General features: G+C 48.3%; 2 protein-coding genes across 3 annotated transcripts in view; both read left to right on the forward strand.

Moving 5' to 3' along the window:
* Nucleotides 1–18,498, forward strand: part of LOC117584921 (neuronal growth regulator 1) — an 82,918-nt gene that overhangs the window by 15,579 nt on the left and 48,841 nt on the right. The window lies entirely within an intron of this gene.
* Nucleotides 7,569–8,749, forward strand: LOC117584923 (elongation of very long chain fatty acids protein F). The gene is made up of 2 exons (XM_034274073.1): nt 7,569–8,086; nt 8,154–8,749. The coding sequence occupies exons 1-2, from the start codon at nt 7,688–7,690 to the stop codon at nt 8,646–8,648; spliced, it is 894 nt and encodes a 297-aa protein (XP_034129964.1). The 5' UTR covers nt 7,569–7,687; the 3' UTR covers nt 8,649–8,749.

Genomic DNA, 18,498 nt, shown 5'->3' on the forward strand with positions numbered 1-18,498 from the left:
TTTATGTTTTTTACATAATACAAAAGAGAGCGAGGAGAGCGAGGGCAAAAGCGCACAAATATGTATAAAAAATAAAGTAAAATAAAATAAAATAAAATATGAACCCCGGTAAGCCCCTTTTGCTATTTTAATGCCAATGTAACGCTGCATAAATCCTGGCGCCGTGGTCCTCGAGCACGTTGTGGTGTTTAATGTTAAAGCCGCCGGGTACGAACCGGCGGAAAAAACTGAACCGCTAAGCGAAAAGCACTCCAAGAGATGCTGCAGCATAGCGAGAGAGAGAGAGAGAGAGAGGGAGAGTGGAAGTGGTAGGTCATTTGTGCAGAGCGCTGGTCAGCGGGCTGAGCCAGAACGCTAAGCCGCTGGCATGGTTTGCTGCCCACTAATCCGCTGCACATGCTCCAGCGGAGTGTCCTCCCACCACCAACACAATTAATAACTCGTTATGGGGCCCCAGGGCATTGGAGGAACGCCAAAAAGCGTAGAACTTTCAATTGAAAACTCTTTGCTGGGGGCCAACAGGAAAAGCAGAAAGACGGACCAAAGGACAGGCGGAAAGAAGGATTCTTCTGGACCAAAGGACCAGCACAAATAGTTGGCTTATCTTTTGCCCCAAGTTTATCTGGGACTTGTAGGCGGGTTGTGTCCATTGTCTGCCGACGGCCACTTGCTTGCCTTCTCCTTCTATTAGGCAGTGCAAAAAACACACAAGAAATGAATTGAAAACTCAGGTGCGCCAGCAGAGAGCAAAACTTAAAGCTGCAAGTAATACTAATGGATGTGTGGGTGGCTGGGCGGTGCTGTGGGCTGCGGGAGTGTAATAAAAACGAGCTCCAACCAGGGCTATATTTTCGCTGCGTTTCCTTTCCTTTTTTTTTGGTAACTTTTGGCCAACCAATCGATAAATTTAAGAGCACAACATTTGTCTCCATTATCGCAAAAATCCGAAGGCAAACACTGTGCAAAAAATACAACAAAAAAAAAAAAGAACTGTTCAAAATAAAACGACAAAACTGCGGAGCGCATAAAAGAGCCATCGATGCGTGGCACACAGAGAGAGAGAGAGAGAGGAGGGGGCTTTTGGTTGGGATTTTTAGAGTGTGCGTGGAGCTGGTACACCTGCAGCAACCAGCAACCAGCAACCAGCAACAACAATAGCAGCGAAAGGGCGTGCTCAATAAAACAGAACAACGAAAGACAGACCCGCCCTTATCCCGGCTCAGAATCTGCACCGCCCCATTCAGTATGCCCCCGCGCACTTTCCCGAGTGGAAAAAGGTGCAAAAAGCAAAAGCAGTAAAGGTATATCAAAGGTGAGAATGTGCTTTTGTCACTGATCATAAATTTCTTCGTTTTCCAGTTACCTTTGCCGTTAACTTTGCTGTCCGCAGAGGACTCTGTGTGTGTGTGCAGTGAAGGCAAAGGACAAGGCAATAAAACGTAACAATTGACATCGGAACGCACCGAATGTGGCTGAAGATTGGTGAAGGTTGCTGCTGCTGCTGCTGCTGCTGCACCGCCCTGACAAATGTTTATTGAGTAGCACGAGCCACAAAAACTTTCTTTGACCCATTTTCTCTCCTTTAGCAGCAGCAGAAACATCAGTTGTCTGTTTGGGGCACGTGATGCACTTGAAGGATGCGCAGTGGCTGCATCACCATTTTATAAACTGACAACAATTTTTCATAAGTTCCTGCAGCAGCAGCAGCAAACACACAAACAGCAGCTGTTTTCCGCCTCGAGGGCTTCAAACCCGCTCCCCTGATAAATATATCTTATCCTCAGGGATACCATGGGGTGGCATGGGGTGGCATGTCTACTGCAATGCATAGATATATCCACCAGCACAGACTATCTGCTGCATGCATTTTTGCATATCTTGCCGTTTTGTTTGCCATTTTAGTGATTTCACTTAAATTTTCATAACAAAATATGCACAGTGCGTGCTTGCAGCACAGTTTGCAGTGCGGGGGTGTGGCAGCGGCAGCGGCAGTGGCAGTGGCAGCAACATGTTTTAGCTGTCATATATTTTTCCAACAGATTTTTTTCCTCTCTGGCTCTCTCTCTCTTTCTCTGTACAGATTTTCTCTCAACGGCTAAAACCGCATTTTGTATGTTGTTTTTTTTTTTTTTTTTGCTCATGCTTTTGGGAAATTGTTCATAGGTTTAGTCTGCCCGCCCCCTCCTGTCACTGCCTCGTCGGCGCACAAACTGTACACCCGCAGATACAGTGGCACATGTTGGCATACCAACGGGCGGAGCTGGATCGCAGTGGCTTGGGGGCAGGCAAACGGAATGACATGGGGTACGTGTTAGTATGCAGCCTTGCCTCCGCTTTGCTGATCCTGGCTCCAGCTACCGCCCACTTTTCCCGCTGTGGATGTAGTATTATATTTGCGAATCCCTTTGGGTATGTTGCCAGCAATAAATTTCCATCAGTCGTCGTCGTCGTCTGTGACTGTGTCTGCGTCGGTTCGGGCCAGGAGCGATTTTTCCTACCCCAAACCGGGCAGCGGGCTCCATTTCCATTAACTCGCTGTTGCCCCCAACTGGCTGACGATGTTCCAATGGTGGACCTGCGACTGTTCTGGGACCAGCTACTGACACTGGCAGTGGCACTGGCACTGCCGTGGAAACAAATCTCTGGCTCAGCTGTTGGTCCTGTGTTGCGGTTTTTACGGAATACATTCTGATTGTTCGTCATATTTCTGTGCATACAATTCATATTCTATTGCCCACGAAGGCCTCTCCTCGCTGTCGCTCTTGCTGCTGGTGTACGGCTCAATTACGTGACCAGGACGACCCCGGACAGCTCTTCTCCGGGTTGACAATCCGCCAGCTAGGCCTGTGGCGGCACTCAACTCAACAAATACGTGTATATTTGTACGAGTATGATGCCGCATCGATGAAATATGTTCCAGGGAGTTGGACACTCACAAAAAAGGCATAGAATATGGAAACGTGAATGAATGTAACCTCTGGAGAGAGCCGTCTGCCATAACTTAAAACAAATACAACAAAACTGACAAATATACGGGCGAGCGAGTGAGGAAATGGAAATTGAAAATATCCTATTACCAGGGGATTGGCGCCGACAGCAACACCAAATGTAATTGAAGGCATCACTTCACGGGGATTTTTCACCCTCTCTGGGACTGGGCTGGGGATGGGGATGGGGTGTGGAGCTCCCCCTCCATCGGTGCTCTTTGGCGTATTAGCGTAGAAATTTTGCACATTCTATGCCCCAGGCGATTGTCATGTGATAATTATACGAGGGAGTTTTCGAACAAGACGAAGCGAGAAATCCCCAAGAAATGTATTAATTAGCGCCTGGCTCATTCGCCTGCAAGTTGCAAGAAGTGGCGGGGAATGAAACTCATGTTTTGTGGCATGCTGCCTGCTCCCAAAAACATTTTACCAATTAAAGCCAATTTTCAAATGTTTCCTCGGCATTCAAATGGGGCTGAGCGCTTGGAGGGGACATGTACATACGGGAGGGTAGAGAGGGGCGGCTTCTGAGTTGGGTCGCTGGATCGGAATGGGTCCGTAGCATCCACTAATCGCATTATTAACGCGCCGTTAACATTTTGCGACATTGACTTGAACTTTGGAAGTGACTTTCATGGCTAAAGCATGCAGAGTGGCGGAGAGGGCTCGGGCCAGAGGGCGGTGCGGATTTGGTTGGCATTCAAAATATGCTTAGAAGTCTTTGGCCAGGGCCAACATTTATGTAATACCCTTGAAGTTTTCGGCATTTGCCAAATTCCGCCTGAATGAACGCCAACGAATATGCCAAGGGGGCCGGGAATATGCTGTAGCCTGTAGCTCCTTACAAGGTCCACTCCCACAAACATGGCATGTGCCAGGGCAATCGCTGAGTGTCTTCGCCCAATGGCCACAGCCACATCCACGTCCACCCCCAGCCATAATCATAATAATTAATACCCATTTATACCTTCTGCCAAACTGGAATCAAGTCATTATCGCCCATCCACTTGCCGGAGTGATAATTACGGCCCCCAGTGCACAGATTGTCGGCTTCCCCAAAAAAAAAAGTATGCACTGCTAATGGCAGTCCTCGAGTATGCAATGCGGTTGGTAGAGCAGAAAGGAATGCCTCTCGGTTGGGGCAGGAGTGGTAGTGGGAGTGGGGGGTGTGCATAATGAGTGCACATAAAGTTTTATTGCTCTGCCTGGGGATAGGGGACAGCGGGTAGTGGATAGTGGAATGGAAGGCAACACCTGTGTGAGCAGCGGGGAAACACCTGTGAAAGCCATTAAGTTCCGTTGGCCACCCATAGATATCGTGCGTGCCAGCCAACAATGGCCACCAGCCGCCATTGACAGTCCGAACCAGGCATCAACGAAAAAATGGTGCAGATTTTTATGGCCATCACAGCAGAGTATTATGATTTTGACCACAGGCTTGGGCAGGGAGAGCATTTCAGACTAGCTGAAAGCATGCAACGCAGACCAAACTTCGGCTAGATACAAACTTTTCCCTGCAGAGTCAAAAATCCGAAAGAGAATGCCAACGATCGGCCTGCTGAAGAAAGAACAATAAACAATAACGAAGCTCACTCCGGAACTTTTTCTACCTGCGCTTCGGCTGTGTCGCTCTGAGTCGTGCACGATCGAACATGTCTGTGCTCGCACCAACAACAACAGCAAGAGACTAATTTCGGCCCGTGGTGTGGCGTGTGAGAGAGACAGGGCGACAAGCAACCGATCTCACTGCAAAGCTTATCTCTGGAGCGCAAGCACGCGCATGCATGGTTTGGCAGGGCAAAGGCACATATGTACGTATATATGTATATATATATATATGTATGTATTTATGTATGCACATATGCAAGACACCTTTGGCAGCACAGTGTCAGCGAACAGCAGATGCAAAAAGGAGACGAATAATATATGTAGTCATTGCTTGAGCTAAAATATAATCAATTTCGGGGTTGTTGATTCCGTTAAAGTACTGTTTAATATTGAGAATTTATTTTCAAGCTTTGATTTATTCAAAGGTCAGCGAAATCAAATCAAAATGAAATGCCATGCAATGAGTGCTTTTCAAGGGTATCTTAAGCTTCGATAGCAGCACGTAGCCACCCCTTTCAAGCATTTTTTTTCGGTAAAATATAAAAATTGTTCAACAATTTGAAATAATATTCGGGTGCGAGCGAAGAGGTGGGAGCGGTTGTTGGAACAAATAGCGGACCAAATGACTGTAATTTGCATTGGTGACCCACCCACTCACATTGAAACACAAAGGGATAGTCGGGGGAGAGTGGAGTGTGGAGCGTGGAGGGCGGGCGTAGTTTAACACCTGCATGAGTGTTCGCCAGCTTCTGTTTGTGTTGGACCTTCAATTTAAATACAAAAACACACTCACACGTACACACACATAGCCAGAGAGAGAGAGAGAAACAAACATTCCTCGAGTGTGTTTGTACACGGTCTGTTTGCGGCACGTCAGAAAAGTTTCCTGCTGAATTTCCCTTCATTTCCTGCCCGAAAGAGATTATTATTTTCATTTAATGGTCGTGGCCAAACGACACAAAAAGTAGGGGCAGAAGTCGTCGTGGGGCGGGGAGCAAGAGGTTCATTTTCATATTTATGCTGTCGCTCCAAGCTGTTTACTTACTCGTGTACTCCACACACCGCGCCGCTCTCCAAGGTCCTTCATTAACGCTTCATTCGCGGCAAACTTTTAATTTTCGCCCGCGACCTGTTAAGGCCAGGGCTTTGTCGGGTACGGGCCGGAGATGGCACTGTAGCTGGGGCTGTGGCTGGGCACCTTGCCACATCCGCGTCCTTGATGTACAAGAACAAGACCCTTGTCCCCAACGACATCGACATCGACATCGACATTGGCATCGCCATATCGCCACATAGCCACATTGGCCTCGTCTTTGGTCGTTCCATGTCGTATATTTGCATACTTCCGGTGCGCGGCAAAATGATGATCATTATTATTTCTGTTGTTTGCTGCTGTCGTTACCGTGGCCATTACCGTTATTGCAACAGCACTTACTCGTCCACGGACAGCCCATCCCAAGCCAGAGAGCAGCAGCAGCAGCAGCAGAGAGCCAGAGAGCGTGCTGCTGCTGCTTGGGAAGTTCTTTCCGAAAATGGCTGCCATCGACCGACATGCGGTTATGGCTTATTTGTGCAAATGAGCTGCCGTCCATTTCATAGTCCGTGGGGAGGCGGAATGCAAATGATTGTTTTGTCGCTGGCTGGCTCAATGTCTGTGCGACACAGGCAAGGTCACCCCAACACACACACACACACGGGCTTCAAGGACGCATGTGAGTGTGCGTGTCGGCAGCAAGGAACGCATCAATTGCGGCTTAAGGACTCAAGTGAAAGCCAGCAGCGGCCTTCGCTCGGGATTAGTTCTTGCATGCAACCGCACCACGGCAACACATTTTGCAGGACAGGCCAGCCGTCCGCCTGGCAAGCCACTTTGGGTAGCTCCGTCCAGAGCCTTGTCGTGGGTGACTGCCTTCCAGCCTGCCTGCCTGCCTGCCGCTCAATTGATTGATTCTTGAGGCGTGCAAGTGCTGCTATAAATTGCAGCATTTACTTATACTTGCACTTGTAAATAAACTGGGGGGGGAACGAGCTCTTTAAACTAGGCAAAACTTTCGACCACAAAATGGCTGCCAACTTTTGCACGTTGCCCAAACAAATTGGAGCTGCTTCAGTTTGATTGGCCACCTGCAGACTCAGCTCCTGGCTCTCCCCACCCAACTCGTAAAGCACTTTTGCCCATTTCGTTGAGTTGGTTTACTTGCCGCATACCCTGTAATTGCAGCCAGTGGATGACTCAATTCAAAGTACTTTCTTTCCACTTCTTTTATATATATTTTCCAAGCCAAAGGGTAGCCCACAGTCGCAAAGCGCCATTTGTCCAATGTCCGCGGCTATTTACAGCCATTGTACCAGACTTGGCGAATTTATCAAGCATGGCAGAGTCTCTCAGTGGGTCACAGCAGATGCAGCTGCTGCTGTCCCACAGTCTCTCTCTCTTAGCTCTTTCCCTCCTCTCTCCTTTCTTGGCTTAATTTCAAAACAGTTGCGCTTATATTGGCAGTTATGCTGCAAATTTATTGGCGTACTCTGCAAACTGGGTTAGATGCATATATCTGGATGGAGCGCCGCAAGCTGCGGGGCAAACGATTAGCGTTGAGTAACCCAAATGGATGTGCAGCCCCACAGCAGCCTCAACCACAGCGAACATCATTTTTTAGCACTCAGCTGTTGGCCTCATAATGGCCCCATAACTTTTCATACATTGTCAAATGATGGCAAAGTCTTGTCGCTCTTTGCATTGGAAAGTGCTAGTCGCAGCAATCGATCTGGAAATGGAAACAAAGTGTTCCACATAGTACCTCACATAAGTATACGTATGCGCAGCGCTCGTTTTCGCTTTCTTTCTTCGACTGGCAGTGGCTCAGGGTTCAATGGGGAATGCGTGCTGTTTCTCATTTGTCGGTCATTACCATAGCCTCGACGACTCGACGACTGGCTGGGCGAGCTCTGGTTAGCTTTTTGGCTGGGCAGACTCAGAAGACTGAAGACCTTCGTGGGGTGAGAACTGCTGCGCGGAGTCCGGCTCTGGCATAGAGAGTGAGAGAGCGAGAGAGAGAGATAGAGAGATAGAGAGAGAGTCAGAAACGTCAAGGATGCGGCACAACATCATTGTCCACCTGTACTGCCTCATACGGGATCTGTATGCGGAGCATGGCGATCCCCGTGTGGCCCACATGCCACTGGTCGGCAATCTGTGGATTGTGCTCGCCTTCGTGGGGCTCTACCTAGCCTTTGTGCTCCACTATGGCCCCAAATGGATGGAGCACCGCAAACCCTTCGAGCTGAAGACCGTCATGCAGGTGTACAATGTCGTACAGGTGGTGGCCAACTCCATTATCTTTCTGTACGGACTGACGTACACATACCTGCAGCCGAGCTTCAGCTGGACCTGTCAGCCCGTCGACCACTCGGACACCTCGCCCCGCATGATGCGCGTGCTGCATGCCTCCTATGGCTATTATATGCTCAAGTACTTGGATCTCCTCGACACGGTCCGTAGACGGGTTTCGGACTCTGTTTTGGGTGTATTTTAGAGTAACGAAATGCCTCTTCCTGCAGGTGTTTATTGTCCTGCGCAAGAAGAACTCGCAGGTGAGCTTCCTGCATGTGTACCATCACGGCGGCATGGTGTTTGGCGTCTCGATATACATGACCTTCCTGTGCGGCTCCCACTGCACCATGCTGGGCATCATCAATCTGCTGGTGCACAGCGTCATGTATGCCTACTACTACGCCGCCTCCGTGGGCGCCCTGCAGCACATACTCTGGTGGAAGCAGCGCATCACCCAGCTGCAACTGCTCCAATTCGGTTACCTCACCCTCCACTTTCTGCTGGTGATCGTGCGCAATCCCTGCCACTTTCCCGCGTTCATTGCTTTCATTGGTTTCATCCAGAACATCTTTATGTTCTCCATGTTCCTGGATTTCTACTACAAGGCCTACATAAGGAAGCAAAGGAAAGAGCAGCAGCAGCAGCAGCAGCAGCAGCAGCAGCAGCAGCAGCAGCAAAAGGAACCAGAGAAGACAGCAGAGTCCGGGCTAAAGCTCAGCTGAGCTCTTGTCATTTGCATATTTTACATATATTTTTTGTGTCATAGGCTAGTCGCTTATGCAAATATTCGCGCGATATAAATGAACATTCGAATTGCTACCTCCGCGCCTCGCCTTTGTTTTGCTTTGGTAATCAATTTCCGTTTTGCCAGCACCTAAAGTCTGTGAAGTTATGAAGTTAGTTTCTGGGTTTCTTTTCTCTTCTCTTCTCTTCTTTCGAACGAGTTAAATGAAATATCGATGAAGTCGACACAAGTAATGGTCGCACGGGGCCTGGGGCCACCTTCTGGCTTTCCCCCCAATGTTATTTTTTCGTTGGCACACAGCAAAATAGAAGCCAGAAAGCAAACATCGTAGTTACTCCCCTCCACCCGCATGTTGAACACATTTGCCTAGAAGGTTGCCCCAAATTGTTGCTGTTCCTTTTACTCAACTCCATGCTGAAGTTTTACATCTGGTTTTCTCTCGCTGCTACAAGATTTTGGAACGGAAAAAAACTCAGTAAGAGGGAAAAGGAAAACGAGGGAGAAACGCTTTAAAAATGCTTGTAAGCGGCAGAAAGTTGAGGCCGCAGGGCGACGTTTGTGCCTCGTTTAGGAGGAGCACAGCCCGCACAATATTTTTTCAGTTATGTAAATTTGTTGGGCATCAGAGTCTCCCCGTGCGCAGTCAAGCGAGGACCCTTCGATGGCAAATTAAAAGCCAACAAACCGAAGGTCACACACAGACCTTATTTTTGTGGCAGGCACAAATGGAGCTTATTAAGTGGCAGGCACGGCCATGGGCAGCACAGTCGCTTGTGGCCATCAGCGGTCTCCCATGGAGTCCTCGAAGAAGGAAACACACGAGGCAACAAGGCAGCTAGCCACAAGTGTATCTGCATGTCGAGGCCGAGAGTTGTTTTGCTCTCTGGCAGCTGGCTGCTGGCTGCTGGCTGCTTGGTGCTGTGTCGTCCGTTTGCCAAAGACATTAAAACTTTTCTAATAACAAACTTGTGCTGCAGCTGAAGTCAGCTGAAGCGGAGCGCAAACAGACAAAACGGAGCGGAAGCAGAGCCAGAACTTACATATGTGTTGCCACAATGTTGCCTGCCCAGCATCATCATTAACATTTGCCGACTGGGTTGCCCCTCTCTGAGCTATCAATCAGGCAAAAGTATTGCGGTGCAGTTGCCTTGGATATTTGTATGTATCTGGCGCTCCATTTATGAGGGAACGTTTAAGTGCGCGGCCGTAAAACTGTTATGTAAACTACGATTGCGAGTGCGAATGCAGCGGCACTCGGCAGCCCGGCCATTGCCCGGCCATTACTCAGCATAAAACCAGCACCAGCCACATGTATCCACATATCGAGTGCGTCACGATGACTGGACTGGGGGCCTGCGACAATGTTGTAAGTAAGGACTCGTTCCACTTGTTCCACGTTTACGACACGTTCGCTCTCCGTCTGTCTGTCCCATGGGATAACGCGAATGGATAACTGGGGGACACCAGGACGCTGGCCAGGACTCAGCCCCGAGGGCAATTGTCCATGAATGTGCGTGCGTGCGCCCTAGTCCTGTTTACCTTCTAAAATTATCAAGAGCAAATCAATTTTCTATTGATGTTGTTGGGCTCGAACATTTAGTAGCCTAGCCCTAAGCGCCCGAAGCGCTTTATAATCTCATGAAAATGAACCCCAAACTGAAGGTAAATCTGGCATGTGGAATCTCTTTCATGTGTGCTTTGCCATTGGCGGACAGGTAATCAACTTGGGACGGCAGAAGGTTACCGTTTTGATGCTCCTTTCACCTGTTGCCGCGGCCCACGCTTCGTATGCGTAATGAAGAAATTCAAATTCCATTAAGTTTATGGTGCCTTGCCCCACGTTCCGCAGCGTCGTTCCATTCAGCACAATTCAGTTCGGTTCAGTTCAGTTCAGTGCTCAATGGAAAGCACTTAGAGTGACCTTTTCTACCGTGCCAAAGGAGCACCGATATGTGGCCCCAAATGGGTCGCAACATTTTGGTAAGCTCAACGTATTTGCCTAATGGAGATTAGCTGGCATTTGGTTTTTATTTGAATTTCTGTGCCGTGCTTGGGGAAATTTATTGCCGATGCCTATCGATTTTTTATCGATGCGAGTGTCCCTCCCTCCCTCCCTGCGACATCTTGGATGGGACTTAAGCACTTTGTATGTTTTTATCGCTGTAATTTTTGGTCTAACAAAACAATAAATTTCCCTCTTGTGTGCTCCAGGAGTGTTGGAGTGTTGGAGTGTTGCCGTTGCCGTTGCCTTGCTCGCTGGCTCTTCATGTCCTGCCAAATAAGTTGAATTTTGTAATAAATCTACTGCCCGGAGGGGCGCTGCTTATCTGGCAATTTCGTTAATTTCAAAGTACACACGGGCGGCAGGGACTCTCAGTGTAACTCTCGAATAAATCAAAGCAATTAACTGGCGAACATGCAACAGGTCAAGGGTCCGGCAATTGCCATACAAAAAGTACAAAAAGATGCAATCAATCAGCACAATTAATATTGAAAGAGCGTAAAGCCAGGGTGGGACTGGGCCTGACACTTGGTGGATGGCTGGATGGCTGGATGGCTGTGTCAATTGAGCAAGTGTAAAAATCAATGCCCAACGCGCTGGTCATTAATAATGCAGCAGGAACTAATGCACTGCTAATATCCAACCCATTGACATTTTCCACACCCACAGGAGCAAAACTTTGCCATTTGACTTTGACAAAGTTTGCAGCAGGACAGAGAGGGAAAGAACAGCAGGCAGTTGGCAGTTGGCAGTTGGCAGCAGTGACCGTACTTATGACTTATCAATGACCAGAGTGTAGCCACAGTCAGTCAAGCAGCGTATACTTCATTGAACTTTGAGCACGGACCACAGCCAGGACAAAGTTTGCAGCAGGACAACGACCACGACCACAAAGTCTCCACCTTGGCAAAGTTCTTGCAGCTTGAGCTGTGGCACCACTTGCCTCTGCTGCTGCTGCTGCTGCTGCCATAAATCAATACATTTCCATTTCTCCATGCGAATGCATTCCAGTCGAGTCGAGTCGAGTCGAGTGCTCCTGCAGAGTAAATAACGTACAAGGACTTTGCTGAGAACTTGAGCAATAACTGGCATGGCATAAATAAGCATTTGTCTTTCAATGAGTGCCGCCACTCCCCCCGCAACTTCCCCTAACCACACCGCGTTATCCTTACAGCCGATAATGAAGAATCAAAGCGAATCGAAGACACGGCGACGGAGTTTAATGAGCTGGAAGCCAGATGCACTGCCTCTGTGTGTGCGTGGTGAAGGATTTCCGAGCAAATCACGAAGCTCTTGCACTCATTAGGTGGAAAAAAAGAGCACTTTAGTGCTGCCAAATGGCGCTGCCAAGATGCCGAAATAAATGCTCAAATAATATGGCCATGAATTGTATTCAGCTTTTAGCTGGCTGTTTATTTTTATTAGCCCCATCCAGCAGGCGGTGGCCAGGTGCCAAGACATTCAGCTCAAGGTGAAGACTCCTTACCCAGAGTCGATGGTGTTTACCAGAGCGAGTCCTGGACAAACAGATATCCTGTTGGCCAAAACAAATATGGCACACAGCATTTGTGCAAATAAAATAAAATGCTAATACCCGGCAACCGCAAATATTTTGCTACAAAGTGCAACAATAATACATTTTACGCACTGCTTGGGTACGGGTGCAGGACCTTTGCCTCTCCATGGACCCTGCGCCCTGTCAGTGTCAACGGGAGCTCAGGGAGCGGCAGTTGGGACTCAGTGTTGGGTCTGAATGGTAGCATCCCCCCCGGCACGGACACTGCCACAGAATGCAGTAAACATAAACTACAAGTGCCGGGCAGAGACCACACCCACAACAACCAGCACGAACGCCCATCGGAGCGCAGTTGGTGCTAATAACTTAGTTTTCGCCTCGGTTCTACATATTTTTTTTGTGCAAGGGTTTTCCCATTTTCCCATTTTTGCTTTTTTGTACTTTTCGGGGAGCTCAAAACTTTTCAAACCGAGTCGCTCCATGAGTCATGCACATTTTTCGGTTTATTTGCGAGATTCTGACCCCCCGGAGACCTGGCCCCGGCCCCGGCCCAGCACCCACCCGTGGCCATGGCATTGGTCATGCTGCTCACGTAGCCACCGGAATATAAACCAAAAACTAAAACTAAAACAAAAACAAAAACCGCACCGCACCGCACCGCAGCGCACAGAAAACAAAACAAAGTAAAACCAAAGGGAAAACAGCGACCAAGAAGTTTGCCTTCGAAGGATGAAAGGTGCCTGGCGGCAATGGCAATTGTGCTATTTAATTAAAACTACATTTTTGGCTGGCAAGCAGCCTCAAATGGTCCAAGTACAGAGGTCCAAGTTCAGGTCCAGGTCCGAGCAGACACTTGATGCGCGAGAATCGCGAGTGTCGGAATCGGTTCTCGTGGTCATAAAAACCCCAAGGGAAATGACTCATGAAGTCCGAACCTCTTTAATTTGCCCTTTTCACATAATTTACTTTTTCAATAATTCACACAACTCCATCTGGGAAGAGTGGCAGAGAGAGAGAGAGGGAGAGAGAGAGGGAGGGGGAGAGGGAGAGAGCCCCACGAATAAATTGCGACCAAAACATGGCCAAGAAATTAAAAATACAAGAGGGTCGGGCCAGAAAAGGATTGCTCTGACAGCTATACTAATTGGTTTGTTTTACTCGTGACTCTAATTAAAAAATTTACTTTGCGACTTTGCCACGCCGTTTGCCGTACGACCCGTACGACCCGAGCGTGCAACATTATTTTGGAGGAGCAAACAAACGGAGAGTGGAGCAAAGTACCGAGAAGGAGCTGCCACTGAAGACAAGATGCTGAAGCGGATGGTGTGGCCGGAAGTGGTCGCTGAAAATGTATAAAAAAAACCCTCAATAATGGCAGCGAAAATTGGCAGCTAGCTGGCGGCCATGCCAGAGATCCCGGCCAGGCGTTGGCATTGACATCATCTGTTTTCCGCGAGCATGTGCCATCGTTGGCCATATCGGTGGCCGCAAATCTGGGACCAGAGAAGCGGAGCGGGGCTCGGTGCCAACATTGTGGCACGGCACCTAATGCCACACATTTAATTAGAACGAGCAAAGGAAGGAAAATGAGGGAAAAGCTGAACATTTTCACTGCTCGGGCATCATTTTTTGCCATCATTTAGATGGAGATTATCAAGACGCGAGGCAAAGGATGCAAAGGCAAAAAGGGAAATCAGAAAGGAAAAAGGATAATTGCGAGAGAATCGCTGTTTGTATTTTAATTAAGGACTCGCCAGGGCACAAAAATATGTGTACTTAGACAGAAACAGGGCCAAAGCAGACACCGTCCGTCCCGGACGAAATGTCATCGCGGACTTTTCCATTCCGAGATTGAAATATCCATCTTCGTCGCGTTTATCCCTGACAGGACAGAAATGCTACAGCCAGAGTCGTATTAAATCGAGTTAAATGCAATCAAAGCAAAGATAAACCCCCCCATTCAGCCGTCCAAGTAGGAGTACAAGTACAGCCCCAAGCCGAATCAACTTCGGTCCGTGCTCCACGCAATTATCGGCTGGTGGGGCAGGGGCGTGTGGCCTCGAGGACCAGACCCCAAAGAGCTAATTTATCGACAGACCATCGGGGGATAGTTCAACATTTTTTTTTTTTAACAACTTCGTTCAAGTTTGTTAAAGCTTGGCAGCGTCATGGGCATCGGGCCAGGCATCCGCCGGATCAGACACAACCAGACACGGCCAAAGGGATGGCCCCGGAATAAAAACAACGTTGGGAAAAAACGAAGCAAGCGAAAGGATAATTCTGTTCAATGATTGCAATTTCAGGTTGCGCGTACTCTCGAGAAATCAGGCAAACATTTCGAGTATTTCGGTTCGATTAGTTTTTCCGGCTCTCCGCTCTCCGCTCTCGGTCTCCGGTCCCACAGTCGTAACAGCGGCTGGCGGGTGGCGAGGTGTACATGTCCGTGCAGGTGCATTTCCTGCTGCTCTTCTTCTGTTTGCCTATGTCTGCTACATCTATATCTAATCCGTGCCTGTGGCCATGTCCATGTCCATGTCCTTGTCTGTGTCTACGTCTATGTTTATCTTCCGTTTTCGTGCACAAATTGGAAAAGTTCCACGCGGTGAGGCTCACAAAACAAATTCAACAAAGCAAAAAGTTCATTTCCTATTTATATTAATTTTCAGCTCGATTTTCCCCATACTGCTGTGGGTGGGTGTTGGCCCTCTGCCGGTACTCAAGCTCTGAGAAGCTTCTTTAATTTCGCTTAAATTAGTCGTCAATGTGTCAGAGCAAACACAGTTCCTACACACACACACACACACACACACACACACACAGGAGTGGCCGGGAAAAGCTGCTTTTAAAATCAATAATTGTATGTGAAGTAGAGCGTAGAGAGCCTGTGCCTGACTCTCTTTCGTTCTCTACGTGTGCCGTTTGGGACATAATGTGCGCCATAATCATCTCAAAGGACACACAGGATTTGCATATTAAATACATTTCCACCAGTCCCCGCACTCCCGCATTCGGGTAACATTTCTTTTTCGGCTTCTGCACGTGGCTGTTGGTGATGGTGCTGTGTAGATGGAGGCACCCCCAGAGGAGACAATTTCACTTTGTTTCCTTTAAAATGACAGTTTTGTAAAAAATCAAGTACAAAGTGGTGGGCGTACCCACAATATGTATGGCTCGTGTCTCGTTTGACTCGATGTCGTCATCATAATGACAAATAAACCAACCCACACACACGCCTACAGAGCATACACGTATACATGTTCCGTAACTGTATGAATAACTGAGGAGTGTATTACTTGTATCTTGTTTATACTCTATCGAACGAAGGGATTTGGTCATTTTGAGCAGTTGTTTGCAATGCAACAACTAAACCAGAATATGCATATGCATATGTACAGACATAAGTGTAACAGACATACATATGTGTATGTACATAAGTACGTATAAATAGAGCTGGCAAATAACTGTACATAAACAGTTTTCAATGAGATCTGCTCACTGCAGCGCAGCCAAGCCAAGCTCACCCGATCCCTCTCACTGACCCAACACCGTTTCTACCTGCGCTTCATGCGCTGCTCTCTTTTGTGTTCTCTTTTGTGCTTTCGTTTGCGCACGATCGAGCACGTCTGTTCTCACAACAACAACAACAGCAAGATTTATTGCATGTGAGAGCGGGGAGGGACAAAGATCTTTCCAGCAACAACAAACTCGAATGTTTATTTTTGTGCACTCTTTGCATGGAATCAGTGGCTCTGGCTATGATGCATTTTTAGGGTATCTTGAGCTTCGGCGACCAATTTTATTTCTACCATGCCGCTCTTTTTTCAGCTTTAGCTTTCCATATTAAAATCTGAATTTAGCTGAAATTCATTTACTTATTGACATAATTTGGCATTGCGTACTTCTGGGGTTGGCGGCCACAATGCTGATAAGAAAGCATTGTGGTGTGAGCCCTTGTGGATGATACTTGTCGTATATCCCAGCAAAACAAGAAAAAATCAAAGCTGGAAGTTGTCACACCCCTGGGACCATGCTGGGGCCATTGTCAGGGGGGGGCGGCGGTATTTTTATTATCGGCTCGAGATGGCAACAGCAGTCACCCCGACCTAAACCCGAATTGAGATGCTAAGCACTGCGCTGAGATTCCGTGTGGGCGCCCCCAGGAATGGAATGCCACCAAACACCACCACACCACAGAACGGGTGACACCGAGCCCGAGCTGCCATTGCTGTGGGAGAGACATTGGCAGAGAGTGGAAAGCAGAGAACGGTGGATAAATTACGAGCAGAGCGGCGACAATGGACCCCATCCGGTAGCAGCGAATGAATGACTTCAAGAAGATGAAGTTTCGCGTGAGTTCTGCTTCGCATTTTTGAACTTACCCCTGTTACGCAGTCCTTTGCTCCCCACCGCAAAACCGAGAACAGTTGCGTGAAAAGAAATAATGTAGAATCCAACCACCACCACCTGCAACCCACAGACCAGGTGAGTCGAAGGGCTGCCGCTGCTGCTGGCAAGATTGAGATAACACGCGAATTTGTCGCGCTGGCAGATTTGAAACAGCGACAGTGATAAGCCAGCGGATTGGAGCTCAGAGTTCGCCAGAACGACAAGTCGCCCAGGAAACGTCGGGAACAGCAGCGGAATCGCAATCCCGCGATGAGGGGCAGAGGAAGTGTCTCAAGATGACAACAGCAATGCCAATCACAATGACAACGAGGACGGGAACGAACATCCCAAACAAGGCCGCTGGGACAGATTCCCGGTGGCTGCAACAAATTCCAGGCGATAAGTCAGGCTAATGTCTGGTAGTAGATGTGCTAAGGAGTGTTCCCCCCCTTTACATTGCCTGCCCCACAGCTGCCATTTGCCATTGTCTGTGCTTTGCATACTAAGAGCCAACACGTTCTGGCCAAATGAGAAACGAAACGTCAACTGTGGGAGGGCTTATTGATTTAAGCGCTTTTAATTGCAGACCACGGCAGGACAGACGGACATCTACGCACCGAATGTAAGAAATTCAATTGGAAAATGGAGACTGGGAGGCTGGGAGCGGTTCCCTTTAATATGCAAGACATAAATTTGAATTTTAAATTAAGTTCTTCGCCAGAGTCAGGAGTCGAAGGCACAGCCAGAGAACTCGGGGTACGAAATTATAGGAGCTTATGTTTTCAATTAAGCAGTTTTTGCACATCAGGTGCGTTTAATGCCACTCAGACGGTCAAACAACTCTCAAACAGAGAGAACGCGAGAGAGAGAGCGAGAGCGAGAGAGGGCTGGAAAGCCGACAGAAGCGAAAAGAAAAACATAAAGACAGGCACAACTAAGCGGGGCCATCGTTAAGCTTTTTAATGTACAAATTTTGTCGCCAGACGACGCCGTCAGCTGTTGTCAGCAAAGAGACAAGTCGAAAAAGAGAACAAAGAGAAAGAGAGAGAGAGAGAGAGAGAGAGAGTGAAATATATTAAAAGCGACAAACCCGACAAGTGCCGAAAATGAAATGAGAAATCGAGTCTGGGTCTCGCCCACGCAGCCTCGAAGACGAGACACTCGGAGCAGCAGGTGGTGGCCATTGATGCTTGGCAATCCTCAGCAAAAAGGAATATGTATTTCCCATAAATGTTGCCAACTCGTTTGAGCTGTGGGCTGTGGGCTGGGGCTCGAGGTGAAGCTGTCACCCAGCATCATCAAGTGCAAACAATGAGCGCTTCAAGTGGCTGTAGAGGACAGGACAGGACGGAGAGGACTGGAGAGGACGGGGCTTGTTTAATGAAAGGACAGAGTATCAAGCGAAAGCAAAACATATGAGCAAAGGACTGTTTAATGAATAGCCCCGGGTTAATATTTGCCTTGCTTTTCTTTCTAGCTGCTGCTCCTGCTCGCTCTCTCTCTCTCTCTCTCCTTGTTTGTTTCTGGGCAGAAGGGACAATATTGAAGTTTCCCGTTAGGAGCAGCAGAGGCAGGAGGAAAAAAAGAAAGAAAAGGAACCCAAACAAGTAGGAATGTGTGCTGGCTGCAGCTCTGCTGCTGGCCTACCAGTCACCCGAAGGTTGACAAACAAAGCGGCTTTTGTTTTCCACAGCCAAGAGGGTGGACCTGGCTGGATGTGTGGGTGTGCCAGGACACTGATGCCTCAGGTGTAAACTTCAAAAGGAGCACTCGGAAAAGGACCAAGAACGACTGGCCTGCGATGCCCAGTGGGTGGCTAGGGTAATGAGGAAAGCGGTTCAGGGTGGCATTGACAGCCTAATACGATTTATGTCCATAACGATAGACACATAATACATAAATCACTTATCTGCAGAGATCTAC

The sequence above is a fragment of the Drosophila guanche genome, unplaced genomic scaffold, assembly GCF_900245975.1.
Source record: "Drosophila guanche unplaced genomic scaffold, DGUA_6, whole genome shotgun sequence".
Taxonomy (NCBI): domain Eukaryota; kingdom Metazoa; phylum Arthropoda; class Insecta; order Diptera; family Drosophilidae; genus Drosophila; species Drosophila guanche.